The following is a 20,075-nucleotide window of genomic DNA, read 5'->3' as shown; positions in this document are numbered from 1 at the left end:
GACAGTCACAAATATACACGCCAGTAAAAGCAATGAGTCCTAGGAATCATCTCTAAAACCTCGCCAGGCGATGGGGTCACAGCCCTTCTTACGGGTCTAGAACGCTCGTCAGCGTCTTCGGCATCCTCCTCCTCCTTCTCAGAGTCAGCAAAAAGGTCGCAACCGTCGTCCTCCTCTTCGTCACTCATCTGTGCAGTGTGCTAAGAGCGTAAACCATCAGATTATAAGCATCAGATACGGGCATCAAGCTGAAAGAGACACTACCACTCAGCCTTTAGACTTCTTCAAAGTGGAAGGAAAACAGCTCACCACAAGTTCCGGAGCAGTGAACGTGCAGGAGCGGATCCTGCGCAAGACTCACCTTCAGTGCAGCAGCAAAAAGCAAAACACTAAACACGTCCACCACGAGAGAAACGAGTAAACTGAGTAAGTATGCTGTTATCTCAATAAAAGCGCTAATGGTCAGAAAGAATAAGCTGTACCAGCTGGAGAGGCACCCGAGGCTGTCCCAGGGGCCCGACAGCGAGCGATAAACCCAGAACGGACTCACCGCCCTGACACACAGCACGGCTACAGACACGGGCATGCTTGTAAAAGCAGAGGACAACACGTGGAAACGTGCTCTCCGGTAACACCCGTCATCTCTAGAGAGTGTAACGACATGAAGAACAGATGCTCAAACTTAACCTTATGTGTCAAGTTCTGATTTTTACAAAGGTAGCCACTGTATGTAAAAACTTTCGTTTTTTAAATTTTTTAACATTTAAATCAATAAACTGTGCCAATCACTATGCTTAGAGCACTTTTTCAACGAATTTAATCCTTTGAACACTGAGATTAGCAATGGCACACAAAACAAGTCTATTTTTAACAATATAAATAGTTGCACCAATGCTTTTAAATCACCATATTATATTATTTGAAAAACTGTTTGAATTTATCAATCTTAATAGTAAATTCCAGAGAAATACAGACACTCTCCAGAAGGACTGATTATGAAAATCATAAAGACAAGCCACGTTTGTGAAACACAAGAGTGAAAAGTAAAAGTAACAATCAAAAAGTGCTGAATCTCTCATCTGACAGTTGGAAATTTTTCAGGAAATTTTTTTCTCAATTAGGAAAGTGAAATACAAACTGGAATCATCTCAATATACTGCTGAACATACACTATGGTAGCAAAATTCATACATAATTCCAGTGCTGATGAGATTCTGGGAAAATCATTATGTGCCACCTGTTAATCTGGAATGTCTATTAAACAGTAGTATCAAGTACTGTTAGATCACCTAATTCCTAAGAAATGAAGTCAGAGGCAACGGGTTTTTATGAATGAAAACTCTGACTGCAGTATTATCGCAAAAATAAGAATCTTAACTATTTCCCATACACATTTAGAGACTACAACAGTACCATACATGTATGTTAAACAAATACATAAGTTTACAAAGCAAATTACAAAGACTATTTAAAACAACAAAGAAATTCTTGTGATGAGTTAATATAAAATGACAAAAAAATAAACTACGCATGTTAATGAAAAGAACATGTCCTTAGAAGGATATATAAAAATTAAGACAGCAGTGCTAAGACCGCAGGATAAGATTTCCACTTCTTGAGTGTTCCTTAGCCTTGCTGCAAGATTATCTTAGATTTTCAAATAGGAAAGGTGAATTCATAAGAAAATTTCAATATGGGCTGTGTTTTAGAGGCTCTGTTTCTCAATTGTTTTTACTTGTTGTCCAAGAAAAATGAAGAAAATATAAAGTAAAACTGAGAAAAAATAAACAAGGAAGTAGTTAGCCTGAAAACATTAAAATTTGAAGGAAACATGAATACCTATAAATATGAATAAATCCTTACTTTCCTGTAAGTCATTCAAAAGTAATTTTAACATAGATTCATTCTACATGCTGTGCTTAAATTAAAGTTTAAAAGTCACTTCGATACACGCATCTTACCCGGTTTTGATCATTGTCACTGTGATTGGCAAAATCTTCATCTGACTCCTTTTTGGGGGGAAAAGAAAGGCTTTGTTAACACTGGCTCTACTTGGAAGTACAGAAATGATGCCGTGTCTAAGACTCTGGGGCAGCCACCACCGACTGGTCTCTGAACTGACTACTCACCACCTACAGTACCAAGGTGCAGACGAGGTGGAGAGTTGGCAATGTCACCAAGGGCTATTCCAGCTACAGGTCATCTTCATATTCTTTTAAACCTCTCTGACAATTCGCTCTTATCAATCTGCCCCATCATTTCCAGCCTCTGGACTAAGAGTTGCACATGGAATCAGCTAAATCATTAAGATCTAGTTCGCCCTGGTTTGCATTTTGTTTGGTTTGCATTGGTTTGCATTCTCTATTTTCCTTCTAAGTAAAACCATTGCTTGATCAGGCCCAAGAAGGGAACATTAGTATTTAATACAAGCCAGTAGGTAGAGAGTTGCTTCAGCAGCTAATGACAATCAGTGAAAGCAAGGCTGTTTTTAAAAAGTTCATCTCCTCCTATCAGGTGTTTTGAGGGGACGGCTGCAGGCAGGAGGAAAGGAAACCGATTGTGCAAACAGAGGAGGAGAAGCGGGGAGGAGCACGCTCAAGACTGCGGCCCATAGAAAGCAACATTCGGGAATGACCCTCCAGAGAGTCTCTGCCCTTTGCAGTAACAAATATTCCATTTAAAGGAACAACGCCAGATACAATCGGGGTCAAGGCCAAGGCCCACAGACTCTGAGGCCTTAGAGAACAGGGAGTCAGACCAGGCTCTTCCGGTGGGAAGATGCCAGAGGTAGCAGTCAAGCTAACAATTATAAGTGGACGCTTTCAGCAAGCTTCTGGTCTAGAAGGTTTTAGAGTAAAGAACGTTTTAAATGTGGACTGTTCTCCTAGAATTACTCAAAAGATAGAACTTACTCAAAGACTGTATCTCAGGCAGAGATTCCACCAAACTATCTAAGCTGTCCCCCTCGAAATACACTGGTAAGAAGAGGATTTGGTGGGGCGGTGGGAGGGAGGGCAGTGGTACAGGTGATGTAAAGGGTTAAAGCGGTTTCCTTTGGTTTTGTACACAAGAAGAAAAGGAACTTCCCATCCCAAGGAAAAGACCTGTGAACACGGCTTCTATTGCTACTAAGAGATTGTTGTAAACGAATTGGTAATCCACGAATATGTCATTTACTGATCCTGCTAAATGCACCCTAAGTTTCCTGCCCACTATGACCTGGACACACCAGCAAGCCAAGCCCTTACCTCTTCTTCGTTCTCTTCCTCACTGTCTGCAATACTCCCACGATCACTGCCCACTGAACCTTCTGGTTAGAAGAAAGATAAAGGTTAAAGCCAGTATGCATAAGGAAACATTCTTAATTTCTTCTCAGGATCACAAACCACCATACATCAACACGAAAAGATTTTGATAAAACCATCCATACTCATTCACTGGAATTAAAAGTATCTTCACTATAGTGAGGAATGGAATATTTACATAGGCTCAAAGTATTTCCCCACGGGGTATTTATTAGTCACAAAAAAATATATTAGTTACAAAGGGAAAAACTAGCTTATACTCTCTGAAGATGTCAAGGTTGTGAAAAGCAAAAAAAGGCTGAGAAATGGTATCAAACTAAAAGACTAGAGAGATTTGATGACTACATGCAGTGAGTAGGTTGGATTTTGAACCAGAGAAAAAGAGGGACTGTAAAGGACATTACTGGGACAACTGGAAAAATCTGAGTATGACTGAGGATTAGCTAGTGTCAAATCCAGTAAAATTTCCTAACTTTGGTAATTATACTTTTTGCCACTGTTGTTGGAGACCTGTCAATTGGTGACTTTATTTCCTATAAAAGTTACTTTGGGAAGAGGGTAAAAAGTCAAGTATACTTGATTTGTACATTCTTGCCAAGTCTCACAGGATTCAACCACTTGGATTAATTTTTTCTATTAATAAGCAGGATACAAAAATTAAAAGCCTCACATCAAAGCCCAGTGCACACATCCAAGCAAGATGGCAGATGGGCAAATCAGCATGCAGAGCGTGCAACTAAATAAGGGGAAGCTCTCACTCTCAGAAAATACACGGAGAAACAGAGCCGTCCCTCACGGGACAGGTCCCAGGACCCCCTTCCCCAACGGACACACACACAGACACCAAGGTGGCGTGGCATCCACGTAGAGCCCACATCCTTCTCCTGTCGCCAACCTGAACTCGTCTCCAGATTACTAATAACACCTAATACAATCTAAGTCCTATGTAAGTAGCTGCCTGTGCAGCTTGCAACTGTTTGCTTTGGGGACTTCCTGCAATGTTTTACTCCCAAGTATTTTCTATCCAGGTTGGTTGAATACACAGATGCAAAACCCATGGAGACGAACTGCCAACCGTATACATGAGTCAGGCGGCAGGACGTCTCCTAAGGAGGCTCAGGAGAAAGTAACACTATATATATAGAGAGAGAATGATACACAAATGTGGTGAAATATTCACAAATGGTAACCTGGGTAAACGGTATGTAAGAGTTTCTTGTCCTAGTCTTGTAACTTTAAGACTTTAGAGTGAAGTTTGAAATTATTTTCAAATAAAAAGTTAAGCTGTAAACATTAAAAGCAACAAAAATATGTAGTGCGAAAGTGTACCTTCAAAAAAAAAAAAAGAAAGTGTACCTTCACTAGAAAGCTCTCCCAAGCCTACATCTTCCTGCTCCATGAACAGCTTTGACCCAATTAAATAAGGTAAAGGGCGGTCAATGTACAGGTCCTGTAAACAATGAAAAGGAAGAAGCAGCTAAATATTTAAGCTGAAAATAAAATTCGGTATTCCATTTGACATCCACTTCCATCTGACTACCCCAAAAAAGTTACATAATAAAAGAGAATAAGAAACACAGCAGGATTTTTTTTTAATCACTGATTTAAAAAAAGTTAAATCCTAGGTAAAGCTAGAAAAGTAAAGCTGATTCATAGAGGCTTTCCCTTCTCAAGTGCCTGATTACATTAACAAAATGGCAAAGGCTTATAAAAAGTTTACCGGCAGTAACTGAACAAAGGGGCGCAACTTCATAGCAACACTCCCCAGAGGAGGAGGACCGAGGGAAGAAACTGGAACTCCTGACACGCTTTCATGATGGTGACCTACCTGCCTCCCCTGAAAAGCAACTTGGTGAGCAAACACCAACCCATCAACGACTCTTGAGAACGAAGTCCTAAATTTAGAGAAGCACATGGAGGAAATAACACAAACAGCTGGCGGGTAGTGGGACGTGTGGACAAACAGGGCACAAGGCACAAAGGAAGGGAGAGGAGAAGGCCGCCTCCACACCGCATCGGGGCAGAGGCAGGAGCACAGACGTAAGAGTGGGCTAGACGGAAAGAAACAGTATTTACCGTCGAGTATCAGCTATCCGCAGGGCAAGTATCTACAGTCAACATAATTAACTAAAGGAATGTTTCCAACAGACTGATAAGAACCTATCCAGGAGAGGGAGGAAAAAAAAAAAAAAAAAGAAAATAATAATAATACCCCTGAGAGGCTCACACGGCAGAATTCAGAGAAGTGAAGCTGGTAAAATAAGATCAGAAGATCAAACAACAGAATAAAACGGGGTAGACTGTCCACAGGTGCGTGTTAGAGTCTTCCACTTCAGGCCATTGCCAACACCAAAACTCTAGAGCCGAGAAGCACTCCACCCTGGAGGCGTGGTCCTTCGGCTTTAACAACCCTTCCCTGTAAAACAGGCCCTGGGGACAGAAGAGAACAGCTCTGTCCTGGGAAATTGACAGAAAGTTTGGGAAGGTTAATGTAAAGGTCAAAGATACAACAAAAACTAATTCGGTGCAAAGAAATCAAAGTGCCAACTGGGCTGACTGTTCATGGACTCAGAAGGCCTGTTCCCATGTCCTTCTGTAACAAGAAAACTGGTGAGACTTTCAAGGAGGGAGTGTGGCCCAGGCACCCCAGTTCCCAAGGTCTGCTGTGTGAGTCAGTCACGTAGTCGTGTCCAGTTCCTTGCAACCCCATGGACTGTAGCCCACCAGGTCTGTGCATGGATTCTCCAGGCAAGAAGACTGGGTGGGTGGCCATGCCCTTCTCCAGGGGATCCTCCCAACCCAGGGACAGAAGCCCAGTCTCCTGCGCTGCAGGCAGACGCTTCACTGCGGCAGCCACCAGGGAAACCCAGCTGCCGACTTCTACATCCCTACAGTGGAAAAGCAAGATGACGAACGCACGTCAGGGGTGAAGGGCCAGCCCCAGCTCGGCGGGGCCAGCTCAGACTAGAAGAAAAACATGCAGAGAACACATGATCACGAGAGGCCGCTTCTGCTCCGACTCACAACGCACTGTGTGTCACAGGGACTCTCAAAGCCAGCAAGGCAGCCTCTTGTGTTTACTACTGAGCCAGCCTGAGAGCGCACAGTGAGGCCAAGAGCACCTGCTAGGCCAACAATCTCTTCACGAACACTCACAGCAGTTCCATTCACATTGGCTGAGACCTGGCACAACCCCCATGTTTTTTAACACTTCTGAGGTCCCTCTTTGCGCAAGCTACAGGATGTCAGTTTCCCAACAACCCCCGCCTCTCATGAGCCTCCTCATCCTTCGAAACCCAATTCACATCTCACCTTCACCCTAACTTCTCCAGCTGGAAGTCAGAACATCTACGATGGAGACTTTTGCAACTGCCTCCTTCCTCTGACCATCTGGTATGGTTGTGACAAGCATCCTGAGTAGGGATGAAGCCCTGCCTCCCTGCACTCCCCAAGCTTGGCACGCTGGCGCCTAGTGAGTGCGCAAGCAATGCTCCTGTGCAGCAACCCTCTGACTGGTGGGGTCAGTGTGAGCGCGCCAAGCGACAGCCTCGCTTCTTAGACGTGACGGCCACATCTTAGCAACTCTGCACCCACGTAAAGGACCCAAATCACAACAGGCCTAACGATAAATATTACAGCTGAGTGTCTTTACCTTTGGCTCAAGGATCAATTCCATCCGCTCATTAGCATCATCCTCTTCAGAGTCTGAGCTTCCTGCTTTTATGTCTAGTTGCTCAAATGCACTGTCCAACACCTGCAAACCGTAGTTCACAGCCTCCTGGACTTTAGGAATCAGATCCACTTCTTTCTGTTCCCGGGTCTTTTCCTAGGAAAGAGTAACTTTTAGTAAGATCTCCAGTATATTGATACCACCCTAATAAACACTGGGAATGTTCACTGACGCCTAGACTCATGCTCAAAAACAAACAAAATCAAAAAAACTTAATTAAAAATGTTGTTCTTAATCATTTGCAATGTTAAAATGTTGAAAGTCAAAGATTTTGCTGAATGCTTCATCTCAGACTTTGGAGCGCTGAGCCCCAAATGTGTCTACACATTGAACACGCACCAAACTACAGAAGGTTCTGGAGCTCCACGTTCATCATTCACAAAAACAAAGGCACAATGGAGTGATGGTGCAGCCTCTATAGACTATGTGAAAGCGCCCTAAACAATGACGGCACATCAGAAGACATCAGGGGCACATTCCCTCCCTGCTTCTGAAGGAACAAAGGGCCTGGGGTTTCAGCTTTGCCATGACTGTGCCCACTCACCTTGGTTAATGGTCCTTAGGACAATTTCAGAGGTTAAGACTTCGAAGAAAATACTCCAGGCAGAGACGTTATTTTTCAATTACAGTTAAAAAAATAACTGGACAACTACATTTTATAAACTTGTTTCAAACCAAGAGAGAGTCGGTTTCATCTCTAATCTATCCTGTAGGTTACCCTAGAACAATGCCCCGACCTCGACCAAACTCTGTCCACAGCACCAACCTGCTGAAAACAGTCCACCCATCTCCACTTCCTGTAACAGCAGCTCTCACACACTCAACTGTGTCATCAGAATATATTCAGTGTCATTTCCTCTCCTCACAAACATTCTGCAAGTCGATGTATAATTACAGAAACAAACCAGCCATACAGGTTTCCCCTTTGCTTTGTTTTTCTCGCACACCGTGCGGCATGTGGGGTCTTAGCTGCCCAACCAGTGACCAAACCTGTGTCCCCTACATTGGACAGTGGCATCTTAAGCACTGGACCCTGGGAAGTCCCCGTACACTGCTGCTTTGAAAGCCAAAAGGGAAAACCTGAGGAGTGTTTTATACTTCCACCTCGAGTGCAGCAGTCTCTCTAACTTACCTTTTTTCTTTCGGCTGCATCTTTTTTGCACTCTGGTATGTTTGATTCTAAGTTAAACAGCTAACATTGTACTAAGTGTGCAGACACATGCTTGTGGATTTTTTAAAGATAATTCACTATAGTTACTATCACTTTAAACTGAACCTTGACTTGGTATAACCAGATATTACTACACTTAAAACAGTTTAGCAAATCTATTAAAAATAAAAAAATTTTCTAATAAATTTTTAAAGGCTGCTGCTGCTGCTGCAGCTAAGTCGCTTCAGTTGTGTCCGACTTTGTGCGATCCCACAGATGGCAGCCCACCAGGCTCCCCCGTCCCTGGGATTCTCCAGGCAAGAACACTGGAGAGGGTTGCCATTTACTACCCCAATGCATGAAGGTGAAAGTGAAACTGAAGTCGCTCAGTCGTGTCCGACTCTCAGCGACCCCATGGACTGCAGCCCGCCAGGCTCCTCCGTCCATGGGATTTCCCAGGCAAGAGGACTGGGGTGCGTGCCATTCGGGCAGAACTCTAACTGGCTTCTGGTGCCCTTTCTTGGTCTACCACATTCATATGTTACAAGCAGTCTGGCTTTCTTCTTACTTTTATTTTTAAACTGGTGGTAATAAGCAGCAAAGCAGGCATAAAGAACAGGGATACACAATCTTCAAAGAACTCACCACGTACTGCCCAGTATGGCCCATTCTGGTTTTTGTTTTTTAAGTAACCCTCAAGGTAAAAAAGGTTTTTACATTTTTAAAGAAGGAAGGGGAAGGGATAGGAGAGGAAGAAAAGAAGAAAAAGAAGCAAAGGATAGAGATCAATGCAGCCAGCAAACAATTTCTTACCTGGTCCCCTACAGAATATCTCTACACACCTCTGCTCTACTCTTAAGCCAGAAATCAGGAACTTGATCTATACATTTCTTAATACAATAAATTCCAGAAACAAACAAGTTCAATTCTTGAGCTGTCAAAACCAGCATCTCCCATTCCTCCCAAAGTCCATCTCCCTGCCCCACTCTCCCTCCAGCAGCTGTATCATAAATCACTACTTTTCTTCTTTAAAGGAGCCCAAGAGAAGAGTGATTCAAAGCAAGTACCTGTTCTGGTTTTTCTGCCTCAGTCTTGAGCACCGGCTCCTCCACCTCATCATATACACGCTAAACATGGAAGCAAAGTTCAGTTTAGTCAAAACAGCATTTGGAATCAATCACGATGTAAGCGTTCAATACACAATTTAAAAAAGAGAAAGACAAGAAGAAATGATTATTCAAGAAACGGCTGAGGCCAAAGCAGAGACGAGCAGACAGCTTTCCCAAAATCAAGTTTAAAGAAAAGACACAAAAGACTAGGAAACATGAAAAAAAAAAAAAAAACCTTTCCATCCACACTGTCTTGTCTAACCTGACACAGCGCTGACAGGGCTCTGATACAGGCCCTCACACGCGAGGCCCTGAGCACGTCAAGTGGTGAAACTTACCCACTGGGTATAACAGCTTTTACATTTTATACAGTAGAAACCATGAAGATAAGTCATTTTTATCCTGTGGCTTAAAATGGTTGATACATTTTTATTATCTCATTTATAAGAAAACAGATAGGCCAAGCCCACCACTGATTGGCCAGAAGACCAGTCATGGGATTCACCCATACAGCTTGGGCAGGTGGCTTCTTTTCCAATACAGGGCCATCATTCCGGCAACTCATTGTGATTTTTTTAACTATTTATTGTTGCTTAAACTCCCAAAGCAAAACGTTCTCATTATAAATAGTGCAGTGGTGAAAATGTTCTAGAATTAGATACTAGTAATGGTCACAAAACCTTAAGAATACACCAGCACCTACTGCCTTCTACACTTTTAAAAGGGTCTATTTTATGGTATGTAAACGCCACGTCAATTAAAATTTAAATGTCAACATGAAGATAGTTGCAGAGAGATATATTTAAAAATAATCCCATCCCTGCCTCCAACCTCATCCTCAGAATAACTAAGTTAAGTTTGGTGTGTGTTCCCAAGGCTCTCACACAAATTCATCCGGACATACGCACACACCCAGAGCTTTCTGCCCTTCCAGCTTTGAAACAAAACTGCATTCATATGACACACATCCTTCTGCCCCACGCTTCACTTGATATTCTCATAAACCACTTTCTAGGTCCATGCATATAGATTCGACTCAATTGTTTTCATATCTGCATAATATTTTATGGTATGAAGTTGACTGTAGTTGGTTCAAGAATCCTTTATTAGAGAACATTAAGGACATTTCCAGTTCTCCCCAGTGCCAACCAGCTGCTGCACATATATACTGAATTCTCAGGTCACGGACCCTTTATTTCTACAGGCTTCTCGAAAACACGATTGCCAAGCCAAAGTCAAAACTCTGGCTTACTCTTAACAGCTTCTTCCAGATCTCTGTGTGGAACAACTCTCGCTGCCACCACACACATTCAGTGCCCACGTCCCAGACCTTTGCCAGCAGTTGAGCGAGGCTGCCCATCTTTTCAAAATAACTATCAATCTGATTAGACAACCTTATTTTCAAATGTTCATATCTTCTAACCCAACATCAATCTGATTAAACAGTGCTGTTTTTAAAAGTTCACATCTTCCAACCCAAGAATTCTACTTCTTGAAATGTAGTTCCAAGAACAACAGATACAAGCAGTAAGATGCTCATGGCACCAGATTTACATTCAAAACCACAGATGCCAAATCTGTAACTCTCTGCAATTCCAATCAAAATACTAGCAGAATCTTCCGGGGAAATTAGCAAGATATCCTCAAATTCACAGAAGTAAAGAAGCCAAGGATAACCATGAAAATTATGACTGAAGAGAAGTCACAGAGATTTGCCCTATTAAGACTCCTTAGAAATCTCTGGTCTTTAAGATTGTGATACTTACTACAGTGGATAAAGATAATAAAAGACAGGTGAGAGACAGACTCACAATTACACGTAAGCCTATTTATATTCGCAAGAACATATATTCATACACGTCGCTGACGAAAAGAACTACATAACAAAAGTTACCTATATGGGAAAGAAAAAATGAGATCCCTACCTCATATTACATACACATGTACCAACAGACATCCAAAGACTATATATATACTCTCCACATAAGAAGAGTAAAGAGACAGCAAAACCAGCAAGCCCACACCCAAAATATTTACAGCTAAGGAAAAAAAAATATTAAAATCTGTTAATACAAGGTAGTGCACATTATAAGCATTTGTGGTTATTATCTGCTCTTTCCTGCTACTACTGCTAAGTCACTTTAGTCGTGTCCGACTCTGTGCAATCCCATAGATGGCAGCCCACCAGGCTCCCCCATCCCTGGGATTCTCCAGGCAAGAACACTGGAGTGAGTTGCCATTTCCTTCTCCAAAGCATGAAAGTGAAAGGTGAAAGTGAAGTCACTCAGTCGTGTCCGACTCTTAGCGACCCCATGGACTGCAGCCTACCAGGCTCCTCCATCCATAGGATTTTCCAGGCAAGAGTACTGGAGTGGGGTGCCACTGCCTTCTCCTCTGTTCTTTCCTGGATACACAAAATATTGTATCTTAAAAAGTTCTGTATGGGGGATTGTTAAATAATGGTAGCCATAAAATGAAATAGAAACAGAAATTAAGTTCAGTAAATCTTACAGATGTGTTAAAATGCTTATAAAATAATATGCTAACATGAAGAAAAATGCAGGCTGAAACCCATACACACAGAAGAGGTTAAAGTCATATACATGCATGGGGTTAGGAAAAAATATGCCAAAATGTTCAGTGGCTGGTTAATTTGGGGTGGTAGAATTATAGTTGACTTCTGTAGTTTAAATTTTTTCACATTTGAATACTTTTTATACATTATTCTGACAACAAAAAAGGAAAAAACTTAAAGTCCAATGTCTGCATGAGAATGAACTTGGAATATACATGTCAAAACGTTGAGAGGCTCTTCCTTAGTATCTGAAATTTCATATGCTGCTTCTTTTTCCGTATTAAAAAAAATAATAATTCTATAGAGACCAGAAATTAGGGGAGTAATTTTCAAAGGCATGAACAAAAAATGGCAAATAAATCTTAAAATTGAGACTTTAAGACAAGACAGCTGCCCAGGTCACTTCAGACTTTTAAATAGCAAGACCATTTAACTTAAAACACTGAGCTTCAAGCTTAGGTCTGAACAGCATCAATACCCTCCTTCTTCTCCTGTCATTAGAAACACCTCACAAGACATCAGCAGCCTTCAGAAAGCCAAGCAGGACATCTAAGAAACCAGCCAACAAACACACAAAGCCCGCAGGATCTTTCAAGGGCGGCCAGGCAGGACCATGAATCCCAAGTGCTCAGTACACAAGCAGGTGAGCAACGCTAACTTACTTTACCCTTCAGAACTCACAGCTTCACGGGTTGCCTGATCATTTTAAAATCAGGTAGCCATTCACAGAACTGTCAAATATCTTTGATATTTCTACTTGAAGAATCTTTTCCTCATTTGGGGAGATGAGGTAAGAGGTGAAGGTGAGGAATTAAGAGAGAAATCTGACATCGGGGAGATTTCTCACACATTACACCCAGCCATGGTCCTCTTTACTTTTATGATCTCTCATTAACGCATTCAAATATCCACTGAGTCTCTATATATCAGGCTCACGCTGACCCCAAAGAACGTAACACTTAGTAAAAATGTGGGGCTTGATTTAGCAGAGAAGTTCAACACATCAAACCGTATCGATAGATGCAGAACTACAATCATCGGAAGTGCTGTGAAAGAAGTCGTTAATTAGGTCACTCAGTGTTTCAGGACAAAATTCCTACAGGAACAGATTAATGAAGCTGCAAGAACTGTATTCCCTACTGATAACACACTGACGCACTGGCCACTGTTAATCAGCATTTCTGCTCCTCCAGAATCCCCTCGTGAGCCTTTACTAAAGGTACTAATTTTTCTTGCCCTAAAAAGCCTTGATTGCTCTTCAGTTTCACTAACTCTATAATGCAGTTCACAATCTACTAGCTGCCTCTGAGGTCAGTTACTAAAACCCAAAAAGCTATTACTTTGTGTATCTTTCCAATAAACTACCATGAAACCAAATGACACCATCATTTAAGACAGAATTGTAATACATGAGTCCTGATGTCAGGGTCTGAAGAAAAAGCCAAATCCCTGCCAAATGTATTATCAGCAGGTAGATTCCTTCAGTTTTATCAAGTGTCAGCCATCCTTTTAACAGCATGACGCGCTACCATAAATGGGAAGAATGTAACATGTGGCATCACAGGGAGGTCTGGGAAGCAGCTCGAGTTGGCAGTGGCCACAGCACATCTCGAGGGGAACTTGGCCGCAGACTGGAAGCGGCAGCAGCGCAAGACAGTGGAGACACAGAGATGGATGCAGGGAGTCCAAGAAGCGAACAGAAATCATGAACCAAAACCAAAAATAATCAACAAAAACAAAAGTAAACAAAAAACCTCCCACAAAAACCAGCTCATCAGAAACTCAGAATCTAAGAAAACTTGGAAAGAAAAGAAGAGCTGGGGAAAGAGAAGACCTGAAGGTTACGATTCAGAGAAAGGAGCTTATAACGCCCGTTTCCCCCGAAGTATCAGTCAGAACCAAGCCAGTATCAACGTGCTTCAGGCACCTCAGGTACAAAAGGCGGCTCCCAGTTCCGTCCCTCGCCCAGTCGAGGGCTGCAAGACTGACTGCCGAGAAGAGCTAAGCGCCCGAGCCAGCAAGAAAGGCACAGAATGAGAGCAACAGACGTAGTTAAAAGGACACGGAATTCAGCGGGATGAAGTGATGGGACTGCACACACTACTGAAGTAGAGTCGAGGGTGCTACACCGCCTCTTCCAATAGCAACGATGCTCGGGACCAAGCACCGACATTCTGCGCAGATGGCCAGAAAATGACTACAGATTTAACCAGAGTATCTGCTGTATCTTAGATTACAGGCAAAGAGATACTTAAAACCTTTATTAAGATCTTTATTTTACACACAGGTTCCCCCAAAAGCCCAGTAGTGGCATTTCAACCTCAATTACTAAAAATGTACAAACATGCTGTGTAAGATATCTGCATGACAATATCTAGTCTCCTCTTAACAATCCTAAATCTTTGTATAATCTTGCAATTTTCAAAATCATTTTTATTACTTTGTATCTAACAGTCTCAGGAGACAGCCTAATTTAACAATTCTCTTTTCACAGTATAACTAACACTGACACTTAGAAAGTTAGCCACCCTATGAGAAGCACAGGTCAGCCTGACTAAGCTTTCTCTCCATCTCTAGAATAATCTCCCCTACAGTCATGGAGCTCCAGCCACATGTTACCCCTTTTTATTCTGGAATAACACTATTACAGAAAACTGTGGTACTCTCTAAGAAGGGGCTCTAGTTTACCTATGTGTTCCTAGAAACCTTTGAGACTTGATAGACCGACGAAACTGTACTTGGGTTAAAGTGCAACCATCTGTTTGGAGTTGATTTTGTGACACAGGTTCAGCCAGCACAACAAGGCATTAGTTCAGAATAGTCCAAGTGGACACACACATGCTTTTAACATAACTTAGCAGGACACAATGCACACAATTAGTAACATGCTGGTGCCCAGAGGGTCAGGCCAGGTGCATGGCTTTCCTTACAGAGGATAACAAGGCTTGCTGGAGGGCCACGCAATTCACCAAAACTGCTGACAACTCCAGAATTAATGATGGATGAAAACATTGGAATATGAGGAAGTTTTTATCATTAGGTTTTCTCAAAGGCTTGAAAAAACAGGTAAACTTGACTAATAAAAAGGGAGGGAACATCCATTACCAAGAAGTACTACTTACCCCAGAATTTAAGAGAACCTAACAATAGGCCAGTTAATATCACAGTTTGACTACTGCTCCCTCTAACAGTGTTACTTCTTTAGAACTCGGATGCAACTAAGTAACTCACGTTTTCAATGAACTGGGTATTAGAGAGCATAAGGAAGTCATTGAAGACATTGTGCAGGCGGCAATCGGTGGCCTTAGTCTCCCGGATTAGTCCGTCCACTTGTTTCTTGATTTCATGAGTCCTAGAGATAGTCTGCTGTGAAAATTCCTGCAGAAACTGTAGTAGCTATTTAAAAAACAAACATATACAGCAGTATCAATATGCGTCTGTACTATGCATCTATTCTGCGTATCAAAACAGAAAAGCAACCATTTTCTTTCGTGTGTGTGTGTGTGTGTGTGTGTGTTGGAACGGAAAAGGGATGCTGCTTTTGACAGTACCAAGGCCAAGCAGCATAGAAAAACACTACGAAAGCTCATCAAACAGTGATAGATAGGAAGTCTATCTCGTTTCTGGAGAAACTTTAAAGTGTTGTTTGGCTGTCCTTCTACAGGGATCACAGACGAAAGGCAAAATGACAAAGCACTGCTCATCCAAAAATCCTACTCAAATGGGACTCTGGAACCACGACTCTGAGCTTACTGGGTCCCAGGCCTAAGGTGTCTTACTCAACGATATTCATATACTGGTTTGTCTCCCAACCCACTCAGCCCAGATCTCAACAGGGAGTCGCCTATGAGGTGCCACTGCAAGCCTGCGGCGTGGTGGAAGCCGAACTCTCCGCTCAGGATGGAGCTGGCGCCTGGCTGAAAAAACCGAACAAGGAAGAGAGCGCCCTGCGATGGGCGGCAGCCCGAGTAGGAGCCCTCAAGAGAGCTGAAGTCGGCCGGCCGGCATCCGCCCAAAGGCCTGAGGACTGCCACCAGGAAGTTTTCGAGAGCAAGAAGGGGTGTTATTTAGTCCACGAGAGACAGAGCGGGATCAACTGGGTGGAGAGGGGCTGGGACTGACGTCCTCCCGCTCGCAGGCCGCGCATCCCCCGCAGACGGCCCGCCCTCCGCTCCCGTCCCGGGTCCCGCCTCTCACGCCCGCGTCGGCCGCCAGCGACCAGCTCTGGCTGCTCCTGCGGATCTCCTCCACCGACCAGGGACGCTCCCACACGGGCTCGGACGCCGGCGCTCGCTCCTGGTCGGGGGTGGCCCGGCTCATCTGCAGCGGGAAGGGCGAGAAGAGGGGCTGAGCTCCGGGGAGGCGGCGGACGCGGCCCAGCCCCAACCCAGAGCGCCGCCCTCACCATCCCGGCTGCGCAGCTTGGTGGGCTCCGAAGCGGCAGGCCCGCACCCGCTGAGCCCCCGAGTGTCCGGAAGCCTAGCCCCTAGCAGTGCGGCCCTGGCACGTGACCGGCCTCACGTGACCAGAGCGCCCCGTGACCTGCCCCTCACGTGACCGGATGTGGGGCCGCTGAAGGGAGGCTGGGCCAGCTGGCTGCGGGTGAGTCACGTGCATGGATCTAGCGATGGTCGTACTGAAGGGACTGAGTGAAAACGAGAAAGGCAAATATATGATATCACTTATATGCAGACTCTGAATGTGAAACAGACTCGCGAATGTAGAGAACAAACTTGCGGTTGTCAAAGCGGTGGGGGGTCAGGGGAGGAAGGGATTGGGAGTTTGGGGTTAGCAGATGCAAACTTACATATTCAACGGATGAACAACACAGTCCTAGGAAACGGTATTCAATATCCTGTGGTAAACCGTAATGGAAAAGAATATGAAAAAGAATATATAACCATCACTTTGGTGTACAAGAGAAATTACAACACTGTAAATCAACTATAATATAATTTTTTTTAATCTGTTTCACTTTAGAAAAGGAAAAAAAAAAAAAAAAAGGAAGACTGCGGAAGCCAGGGGGCGCTTAAGGGGTGCGGGAGTCAAGTTTAGCTTCAGCTGAAGGACCCGAGTGGCCGGCGCGTAATTAGTCCGGAAGTATGCAGGGAACCAGATGTGTTCAGAGGGGAGCCAAAAGGATCTTGGATGACCCATCCAAGGAGCTTTAAACGTCCGGAGATGTGTGCAGAAGAAGAGCTCGCGGCTGCTGCGCCTCTTCCTTGCTACATCTCCGCTGACTGTCAGTGGGTCAGCACACAGAAACCTAGATTTACTGGAAATGGATCTGTCTCGTTATCATCATGCTTTTAAGGACATGCTCGGGTTCAACTCACTGGGTAGGGCCTCCTTAAAAATCCTTTACTCCCTAAATCCTTTACTCCGTAGGCAATGCCCTCAGATTCAAGTCCAAAATCTATTTGTAATCTGACCCCTGCCTGTGAATCCATGCTCAACTTTCCCGGCTTCCCGGGAGCGCTGAGTGATTCAGCTGTTCTGCCTCACACTTGCCCGAAGGTCCATCGGCAGAGACCTTCTTCTGCCAGACCAACTTACTTTTTAAAATGAAGATTCCAATTTCTTCCCATTCCTATGTGTCCATGGGCAGGTTATTTAATCCATGTAAGTTACCTATCTTTCAGGAATGTGGTGTTAAATGTGGTATTTGTCAAGTACCAGGGTGCCTGCCATACTGTAAGCATTGAACATAGCTCTGCCCGTGTTTTCTATGCCCTTTCTTTATCAAATACTTGCCCTATGTTTCCTGTTTGCCTCTTTCTCTTGCCCTATGTTTCCTGTTTGCCTCTTTCTCTTGAGTGAAGACTTCCCTGATTACCCCAAGGATAGTTTTGAGTGCCCCTCCTCAGTTATTTGGGGCTTACGTCCTAGCTCAGTTTCTAAAGAATCTGCCTGCAATGCAGGAGACCCGGGTTCGATCCCTGATTGGGAAGATCCCCTGGGGAAAGAAATGGCAACCCACTCCAATATTCTAGCCTGGAAAATCCCATGGAAGGGGAGTCTGGCGGGCTACAGTCCATGGGGATCCCAAGACTCAGATACAACTTAGTGACTAAACCACCACCACCACCTCAGTTATTTTCTAATGTTTGCACAAATATCCAGGCTTCCCTGGTGGTTCAGGGAGTAAGCAATCTGCCTGTAATGTGAGAGAGCCTGGTTCCATCTCTGGATTAAGAAGATTCCCTGGAGAAGGGAATGGTTACCCACTCCACTATTTGTGCCTGGAGAATCCCATGACAGAGGAGCCTGGTGGGTTATAGTCCCAAAGAGTCGGACATGACTGAGCAGCTAACACTGTCATACTTTTCACAAATATTCATCATAGAGTGTCACGTTATGTTTTATAATGTCTCATGTATAATAGTAATAGATAACGTTTGAAGTACTAGGAGTTTACTACTCTATACATATTACTTCATTTGATTCTCACAATGACTGTGAAGCAGGTACTCTTATGCTTGCATTATAGTTGAGGAAATAAGAGGCACAGAGAGGTTAAGTAACTTCGAGTTAGACAAAACACTAAACAAACGGTGCCTGGAACCCACACTGTTAGCCACTACGTTGCTCTGTAGCTAGTCTTACTTTCTTGACGGAACTTCATTTTTAAGTTGCAGTCTACCAACCTCCTGGCCATTCCTTCACATTCATTTAAAATATTTTTAATAAATAAAACCACTTTAGAATTTGATTGGTAAAACTGGGCCGAGCCAATTACCAAACTTACACCTCCTCTAACATCATCATGGACAACTGCAGTGGGCGCATGGGTAAGCTTGGCCTCAGTGTGCCTTAATCTGCATTCCAATTCTCAGAGCCCCTGAACCACCCACACCCTGGACCTCAGCTGAAACTGCTGGCTTCTCACTGCGGACTGTAATAGAGCTGCCGCTTAAGCTCCCAAGGCCCTCTGTTAATCCCTGGTCTTTTCTCAACTAAGCCAAGTCTCTCAATGCCCCACCATGCCATTTCACCCTCTCAGCTTTATTTCCTTGCTTTGTCTGCGTAGAGCTCATGATATTAGCCTTTGACTTCTGTTGACAGCCCATTAATAGGCTCACTTCATAGTTTTGACACATGGTCCCTGCTGGTTCCTAGCTTTGAATCAGTCTGACTATGCCCTTTCTCCTTCCTGATACCTAGGTTCCTGAAGGAAATCACTACGATTTCATGCTCTGCAAACTTAGCAGGCCCCTCAGCACTGGTCAACAGTTCTTTAACTTGATCTGTGTACTTAACCTTGATTAGATCTCTTCCGTAACTTTACCGCGTGGTTCAAACTGTCCGCTCTATTTGCCTCTTCCAGAGAAAGCAGACTTCCGCTTCTCATTTCAACTTCAGATGTTTCTATGGCTACACGTTCTGTATCCCATACAGTTTTTTTTTCTTTGCACACAACAGAATATGACTGACAAACTCAAAACAGAATTGGGGGTGGGGGAAAGACATTATAGAGCTCACTGGACTTAAGGAAAGCCAAGCAGACACTGGTCTTGGGAAGACCATACATAAATCAGAAGAACGTGGGACCACCTCCTCTGAGTCACCACCATCAGAGGAGCTCAGTTCCAGTCATCTTCCTTCTTGGTTTTTGCCTCTGAATTTCACATTCCTGAGATAAACAGAATCTCATTAGCTTCCCTTGGATCACATTCCCACTTCCGTAATTGGTTCTTCTACCGAGATCGTATAGAATGGAGAGAAATAGTCCCCAGATGAAAATTTGGGACTGTTACCAAAATCAGGAAGAAGGGGGATTCCCAGGTGGCGCTAGTGGTAAAGAATCTGCCTGCCGGTGCAGGAGATGCTGCTTCCGTCCTGGTTGAAAAGATCCCCTGGAGCAGGAAATGGCAACCCCCTCCAGTGTGCTTGCCTGGAAAATCCCATTGACAAGAGGAGTCTGGCGGGCTACACTCAGTCCATGGAGCTGCATGGAGTCAGACACGAGTGAACACGCATGCACACAAGCCTATGATAAGAAAAATGCTGCAAACAGTGGGAAGAAGGGATGCTTGGCAAGCAAAAGGAACAGGCTACAAACTGCCCAGCTCCTTGTTTCCAGTCTCTGGAAAAGTCAACCCCTTTTTGCCCAAGGCCAGTAATCGCTATGTTCTTGACTGAGCCTTTCCTGCCTCCCCTGGGATGGCGCTGCTTTGAACTCCCTTTCCTGTGTGCTCAGTCTTAC

General features: G+C 43.9%; 1 protein-coding gene across 2 annotated transcripts in view; it reads right to left on the bottom strand.

The window, feature by feature from the left end:
- LOC138430243 (WASH complex subunit 2-like) overlaps positions 1-16,435 on the bottom strand; it is a 45,649-nt gene extending 29,214 nt beyond the window's left edge. For both annotated transcript variants that reach the window (XM_069572290.1, XM_069572291.1), the window contains exons 1-9: positions 16,275-16,435; positions 16,067-16,189; positions 15,101-15,265; positions 9,253-9,312; positions 6,958-7,131; positions 4,662-4,755; positions 3,249-3,310; positions 1,962-2,009; positions 93-200 (exon numbers count right to left, since the gene is read on the bottom strand). In XM_069572290.1, the coding sequence (XP_069428391.1) occupies positions 93-200; positions 1,962-2,009; positions 3,249-3,310; positions 4,662-4,755; positions 6,958-7,131; positions 9,253-9,312; positions 15,101-15,265; positions 16,067-16,189; positions 16,275-16,277 (837 nt within the window). In that variant the 5' untranslated portion in view covers positions 16,278-16,435. The remainder of the gene's footprint in view (positions 1-92; positions 201-1,961; positions 2,010-3,248; positions 3,311-4,661; positions 4,756-6,957; positions 7,132-9,252; positions 9,313-15,100; positions 15,266-16,066; positions 16,190-16,274) is intronic.
- Between the last annotated feature and the right edge of the window lie 3,640 nt (positions 16,436-20,075).

This window comes from Ovis canadensis, chromosome 25 (assembly GCF_042477335.2).
Source record: "Ovis canadensis isolate MfBH-ARS-UI-01 breed Bighorn chromosome 25, ARS-UI_OviCan_v2, whole genome shotgun sequence".
In the NCBI taxonomy this organism is placed as follows: Eukaryota; Metazoa; Chordata; class Mammalia; order Artiodactyla; family Bovidae; genus Ovis; species Ovis canadensis.
The sequence above is the reverse complement of the archived record's forward strand: the minus strand, read 5'-3'. Positions and strand labels throughout refer to the sequence as shown.